Source organism: Microcaecilia unicolor, chromosome 6 (genome assembly GCF_901765095.1).
Source record: "Microcaecilia unicolor chromosome 6, aMicUni1.1, whole genome shotgun sequence".
NCBI lineage: Eukaryota > Metazoa > Chordata > Amphibia > Gymnophiona > Siphonopidae > Microcaecilia > Microcaecilia unicolor.
Window position 1 is genome coordinate 24,774,208 of NC_044036.1, and position 7,457 is coordinate 24,781,664.

Consider the following 7,457-nt stretch of genomic DNA (forward strand, 5'->3'; position numbering starts at 1 on the left):
TGATGTTCTACTACAGGAGGTTGAGATCGTCCCTCCTTTGTATGGTTATTGCTCCGGTTCTGGGGCGTTTGTTCGCTGTGAGAAAAGTTTGTTATTATACCTTTATGGTTCACTCTGCTTTGGAAATCTCAAATACTGAAGGCAGTTGGGGGCTAGCCGTCCAAGGGTCACTGTGGTTTTTCAGTGTTCTCTATCTCCACCTGCTGGTAGGCGGATACAACCCATCAGTTAATGGATTCATCTGATGTGACTAAAGGAAAGAAAATTACCAAGGTAAGAACCTAATTTTCCCACAGTGAGTATATTGAAATCTACTTTGAAGGTAGCCATTACCTTAGTGTACAGAATTATCTCATTCCTAGATTAGTGACCATGAAAATTTTTTGACTGCATCAGGTTTGGCTTTGGTGATGAATTGGAAATCCAAAATATAACAATAGCCTTAAGTTGCTTGGTTTTGATATCGGAGCTGAAGCCAGCACAAGCCCCTCACAAGAGTAGTGAGTTGAACTGTTTCTCTGTGCCACAGTCTGGCAGAGGAACATAACTTACTCATCTGGACTGATCTGATAGGTCTCAAGGAAGGGAAATTAATAGGTAAGTCTAAATTTCACATTGTATTAGAGTAGACAGACTTTAGAACTGGAGGTAGGAGGCATTCTAGTGTCTAATTGGGATTCTTTAAAAAATAATTTTATAAATCTGTTTTGTCATTTAAATTGGTATGGAAGGTATGTTACCTTCTAACTAAATGCAACTATGGTGCTAAAAATGTCCCAAATCCCGATTTTGGAAAGTCAGAATTTGGACATTTCACACTGCAGTTCATCCAAATAGCAAGGGGCATGTTTTCAGTAGGACTAGGGAGGGCCCAAAAGTAGGATGTCCAACAGCGATGTTTGAACGGGAAGAAACGCCCATGTCTAAAAAGAAGGACATTTTTATCTAGACCTGTTTCCAAGTTAGAAAAAGGTGCTCTGACTGAACATCTAACCACTGGAGAGATTAAGGCATGACTCCCTCCTTAATCCCACAGTGGTTGCTATCCCCCTCCCTTTCCCTGAAAGGAAAATTGGGCTGTATGTCAGTTGCATGTATTATAGTCATTCTGAACAAAGCAGTAACAAGGTCAGAGGAGTAGCCTAGTGGTCAGTGCAGTGGCGTATAAACCAAGGGATGATGGTTCAAATCCCACTATAATGCTATTAATTTTTTTTCTGGGGCTCCTCCAAAAACAGAAAAATTCTTACTGTACCTAAAGAAGACACCTACAAGCCTGAAGGGTATTGAAGTGGTGTATATTCAGGTTACAGTAGGTATTTTCTGTTCCTAGAGAGATCACATTTAACAAAAAAAAAGTTACAATGGGATTTGAATCTGCATCTCTTGGTTTATAGTGTGTTTCACTAGTCACTAGACCAGCCATGCCCAACTCAGTGCTCGGGGCACACCTAGTCCCATCAGGTTTTCAGGATATCCACAATATGTGTGAGATAGTTGAATGCACTGCCTCAATTGCATGCAAATCATTAATATTCATTGTGGATATTCTGAAAACTTGATCAGACTCAGTCCTCAGGTGTGCCCTGAGGACTGAGTTGAGAATGGCTGCCCTAGGCTACCTCTCTGTTCTGCAAGGATGCCTGTATGGCCAGTATCTTAAGAATGCTGCAAGACCAACATCCCTATGCCTTGTTTTCCCCCGTTTATAATTTAAATGTTTCAGTTTCTAAAATGGATTTTCAAGATGGAAGTCTCCAGTGTAAGGGCATCCTTACACTGAAAAGTGCTGTGAGATGGACAGGTTTTTTTTTTTGTATGTTATGAGCAGGATATCACAATTCTGACTTAGACATTCTTTCAAAAATGCCCCTCCACATGACCTACTAGAGTATATGATGAGGTTCAATGAATCCAAACCATTTTGTAATTTGTTTTTATACACTTCTAATTTAATGTCTGAGAAAATTGCAATTTCATTTTTACAGCTCCCAGCTTTCCAACCAAAGAGGTTCCTGATTCCAGACAATTTCAAACACCATTTGTAACCGAAAACGTAAATGATGTATGCAAGAGTCCCATACCAGAAGAATCAAATTCTGTACAAATGAAGATCATTTCTGGCAGTGCAGATGAAGAGGACATCAGTAATATAAATAGAAATATTCCCTTAGAGGCTAAGTCTCCCGCAAGTGCAGATGAAGAGGACAGCAGCAGTAGTAAAAATGGAAATGTTCCTTTAGAGGCCACGTATTCCTCATGGGCAGATGAAGAGGACATCAATAATATAAATGGAAATGTTCCCTTAGAGGCTAAGTCTTCCGCAAGTGCAGATGAAGAGGAGGACATCAGTAATATAAATGGAAATGTTCCCTTAGAGCTTAAGTCTTCCACAAGTGCAGATGAAGAGGACATCAGTAATATAAATGGAAATGTTCCCTTAGAGCTTAAGTCTTCCGCAAGTGCAGATGAAGAGGACAGCAGTAGTATAAGTGGAAATGTGCCTTTAGAGGCCAAGTATTCCTCGTGGGCACATGAAGAGGACATCAATAATATAAATGGAAATGTCCCCTTAGAGGCTAAGTCTTCCCCAAGTGCAGATGAAGAAGACAGCAGTAGTATAAGTGGAAATGTTCCTTTAAAGGCCAAGTATTCCTCGTGGGCAGATGAAGAGGACAGCAGTAGTATAAGTAGAAATGTTCCTTTAAAGGCCAAGTATTCCTCGTGGGCAGATGAAGAGGACATCAATATAAATGGAAATGTTCCCTTAGAGGCCAAGTCTTCCTCTTGTGAATCTATAACACTAAATAGTAGTGATGTGTTGAACTTTTCTTTCATTCCAAGATTTTCAAGCCCTCTCCCTAATAAAACTCTTATGGAAGTAATGCATGAATATTTCTCAAGTATAGACGATAACGTTAACATAGGAAAGCATTCTGACTTTATTAATTAACTTCAGTACAGAGATTCAACAGTGATGACCAACTAATCATAACCTCTCCTTACCTCCAAATGTTGAAATAATAAAGTACTTTTGAAATATTTGTTCTCTGAGAAACTTTAAGCAACTTATTTGTTAGCTTTTCAACTTTTAAGGTGGATGTGCTTAGTTCACTAGACAAAATTCCTGTTACTCTATAGTAAATATGTTGGTTTACAAAACTCTTATTGTAATTGTCAAAATGGTAAGCTAATGTCATGATCAAAGATTGGGCTTAACCACCTAATATTCTTTTCTTTGCTACTTTACACTGCATCCACCATTTATACAACCATCTTCCCTTTTTTGGTTTATTTAGGGGCCCTTTTATTAAGCTGCACTAAGAAATGAGCTTAGAGCACCCTTATGCAGGTCTTTCCCACATGCCAAGCCCATTTCTTGCGTAGCTGTGAAAAAGGCCTTTTTTTTCTATTTCTCTGAAGACAAGCAGGCCAGTTGTATTCTCACAGCTGGGTGACATCATCTGATGAAGCCCAGTACGGACGCTGACTATGAGATGAACATAAAAATTTCTAACAGTGTCCCATTGTGCATGCGCTGGTGCCTTCCTGCCCAATGTGTAAGCCTGAGTTCATCAGTCTTCGTTTTTCTGTGGAGCAGGAAGGACGCACCATCGTATTCTCTCAGTGTATTTTTTTCTGTGCCTTATCAGTTCTTTCCTGTGTGGGTATTTTTGTCCTTTTTGTAATTATTATATCCTTCTTTATTTTATTCTGTAGCACTTTAATGTTTTTTTAGTATTTTTGGCTCTTCAAGTGTCCTTTCTTTTTCTTGAGTTGCTGGGCCTGCTTAGCCTGGACCACCAACCTCAATTTGAATGCTGCCCTTTTTTACAGCTCACAATTGAGGAGTTAAATTTGTCTAAGAGTTTCTCTCAATGTCCAAGAAAACCCCCAGTGGCTTCAAAAGTTGAGAGCACAGCAGGTCCAACAGGAGAGACATTTTGGCTCCTTGAAGGCTGATCCATCGACATCGACAATGGAAGCATCAACCTCGGCTGCGAAGACTTTGATTACCAGTGGTAGTGCTCTGACATTAAAGAGGTCTCCACCTCTCTCGACATCCAGTGTTGAATGTAGGCCTCAGGACTGGTCAGCTTCGGACCCAACACCGAGGGTGCAGACGGGTATGATGTCCTTATGGCACTGAAGAACCATGATGATGAGTGTTGGAGGAAGTTCAAGAAGCGTAAGCATTGGTCCTCTTCGAGGCACGGGGCTGGAAGCTCTGGGGCACTGGCATTACCAGCACCGGGAGGAGCACTTTCTCTCTTTGGTAGAGGCAATGGTTCACAAGTCTCCAAGCAGTCAAGTTCCTGCTTCCAGTTCAGCACTGACACCACATTAGGCTGCCTCTCGGTTCCCTCTGCCAATGCCTTCCTCCCAGTTCCTCCACCTTTGCCAATGCCTTCCTTCAATGAGTGGTTTTGAGCCATGCTCAAGGAGGAGCTGGTGTAGTTGCAATCCGCTCAGACAATTGTGGATCAGCCCCAGATTCTTCCTGAGGGTCCATCCATGCTGTGGAGAGATCCTTGGCACCAGTGCCTCAAAGGGTGTTGATTATTGGCATCAACTCATGCAGTACCACTCTTATCAAGTGAGGAAGCTTCCCTTGAGTATGAAGGTAGGGCTGTACCTCGGTTCTCTTTGGAGCATGGACATGGTTCCATTGAGCTGGGGCAAGCACATTCTTAGCCCAGTCTGAGTATGGTGAGGAGTCTGAGTGGGACCACTCATGGAACTCAGAAGAGGACTCTCATTCTTGGAGGAGGAATCTTTGGGATAGATTCTGATCCCTTTCCACCTCAACAGAGATGTAAATCTCCACCTGAGGGTCTCTCTTTCTCCAGTTCTTTCCAGCCGATGACTTCGGGCACCCATTTAAGTTGGAGACAATGGAGGAGCTCAAAGCAGAGATGTTATCTGTTCTGGACTATGAGTCTCCTAAGGAAGAGGTCACAGTACCATTCCACTTTTCCTTAAAAATACACTGACGAAGAACTGGGAATCTCCCCTCTCAGTTTAGGTTGCACCTAAGAAGATGTATACGCAGTATTGTATCCAGAAGGCTCCTGGATTTGAGAGGGCACAATTGCCTCACCACTCTCTGGTTGATGAATCTGCCCTCAAATGAGCTAGGAGCTCCTCATGCCTCGGCTGCCCCAGGTAGAGAGGCTTGTACACTAGACTTGTTTCAGAGGAAGACTTTTCAGGCCTCAATGTTTATTGCCCACATCCAATCCTACCAGCTGTACACCAGCGTTTACTTTAATTTGTGATACGCAGTACACATAGTCTTGCATATTCTTTCCCATAGGAGAAGGCTGCAGAGCTTCACCAGTTGGCCAGTAAGCAGCTAGAGTGTAGGATCTCTCCACAGCATGGAATAATCTGGGGCTGATCCACAATTGTCTGAGCGGATTGCAACTACAGCATCTACACCAGCTCCTCCTTGAGCATGGCTCAAAACCACTCCTCGATACCCTGTCCTCACTTGGATTCCAGGCCTCTGTCCTTTCCTGGTTCTCTTCCTACCTCTCCCTTCGCACCTTCAGTGTTCACTCTGGTGGATCCTCTTCTACTTCTATCCCTCTGCCTGTCAGCGTACCTCAGGGTTCTGTTCTTGGTCCCCTCCTCTTTTCTATCTACACTTCTTCCCTTGGTTCATTAATCTCATCCCATGGCTTTTCCTACCATCTCTATGCTGATGACTCCCAAATCTACCTTTCTACCCTGATATCTCACCTTGCATCCAAACCAAAGTTTCAGCGTTCTTGTCTGACATTGCTGTCTGGATGTCTCAACGCCACCTGAAATTAAACATGACCAAAACAGAGCTTCTCATTTTCCCCCCAAACCCACCTCCCCACTCCCCACTCCCCCCGTTTTCTATTTCTGTTGATGGTTCTCTCATTCTCCCTGTCTCCTCAGCTCGAAACCTTGGGGTCATCTTTGACTCTTCTCTCTCCTTCTCAGCTCATATCCAGCAGATCGCCAAGACCTGTCGTTTCTTTCTTTATAACATCCGTAAAATCTGCCCCTTTCTTTCCGAGCACGCTACCAAAACCCTCATCCACACCCTTGTCACCTCTCGTTTAGAGTACTGCAATCTGCTTCTTGCTGGCCTCCCACTTAGTCACCTCTCCCCTCTCCAATCAGTTCAAAACTCTGCTGCCCGTCTCGTCTTCCGTCAGGGTCGCTTGACTCATACTACCCCTCTCCTCAAGTCGCGTCACTGGCTCCCTATCCGTTTTCGCATCCTGTTCAAACTTCTTCTACTAACCTATAAATGTACTCACTCTGCTGCTCCCCAGTATCTCTCCACACTCGTCCTTCCCTACACCCCTTCCCGTGCACTCCGCTCCATGGATAAATCCTTCTTATCTGTTCCCTTCTCCACTACTGCCAACTCCAGACCGCGCCTTCTGTCTTGCTGCACCCTACACCTGGAATAAACTTCCTGTGCTTCTACGTCTTGCCCCATCCTTGGCCACCTTTAAATCTAGACTGAAAGCCCACCTCTTTAACATTGCTTTTGACTCGTAACCACTCGCCTCCACCTACCCTCCTCTCCTCCTTCCTGTACACATTAATTGATTTGATTACTTTATTTTTTGTCTATTAGATTGTAAGCTCTTTGAGAAGGGATTGTCTTTCTTCTATGTTTGTGCAGCGCTGCGTACGCCTTGTAGCGCTATAGAAATGCTAAATAGTAGTAGTAGTAAGTATTTGGCCAGGGGTGCTTATGATCTCCACCATGGGTGTGGGGGCCGCACAGACTTTCATGGCTACATGTCTCTGACCTAGAAGTAGCAGTTCAGGAGAGATTGGTGGACATATCCACCAAGGAGATAGTTTTTTGGGGAGAAAGTGGAGGAGGTCACTGACCTCATAAAGAAACATACTGATACTATCTAGATCCTGTCTCTGCAACTTTCAGCTGTAGCCTCTTCTAGGAGGTTTTCCATTGGGCCTAGGTGCCGAGGTTTCCACTGCTTTCTCACTCTGCCCAGTACTCCCAGGCCCAGTGTTTTCAACTTTACCAGTCCCAGTCAGTTCCCCAGTCAAAGCATAAGAACATGCTGTACTGGGTCAGACCAATGGTCCATCTAGCCCAATATCCTGTTTTCCAAACAGTGGCCAAGCCGGGTCACAAGTACCTGTCAGAAACCCAAATCATGGCAACACTCCATACTACAAATCCCAGGGCAAGCAGTTGCTTCCCATGTCTGTCTCAATAGCAGACTATGGATTTTTCCTTCAGGAATTTGTTCAAACCTTTTTTAAACCCAGATAAGCAAACTGTTGTTACCACATCCTCAAGCAAAGAGTTTCAGAGCTTAAATATTTGTTGAGTGAAAAAATATTTCCATGTAAATTCCTTGAGTGTCCCCTAGTCTTTGTACTTTTGGAACGAGTAAAAAATCAATTTACTACTACTCGTTCTACAGCACTCA

The 7,457-nt window shown here is 43.5% G+C and overlaps 1 protein-coding gene across 2 annotated transcripts in view; it reads left to right on the plus strand.

Annotated features, from left to right (window-relative positions):
- Positions 1-3,023, plus strand: part of LOC115472814 — a 124,786-nt gene extending 121,763 nt beyond the window's left edge. For both annotated transcript variants that reach the window (XM_030207255.1, XM_030207254.1), the window contains one exon: positions 1,989-3,023. In XM_030207255.1, coding sequence (XP_030063115.1) covers positions 1,989-2,953 — 965 coding nt within the window. In that variant the 3' untranslated portion in view covers positions 2,954-3,023. The remainder of the gene's footprint in view (positions 1-1,988) is intronic.
- Positions 3,024-7,457: the final 4,434 nt, after the last annotated feature.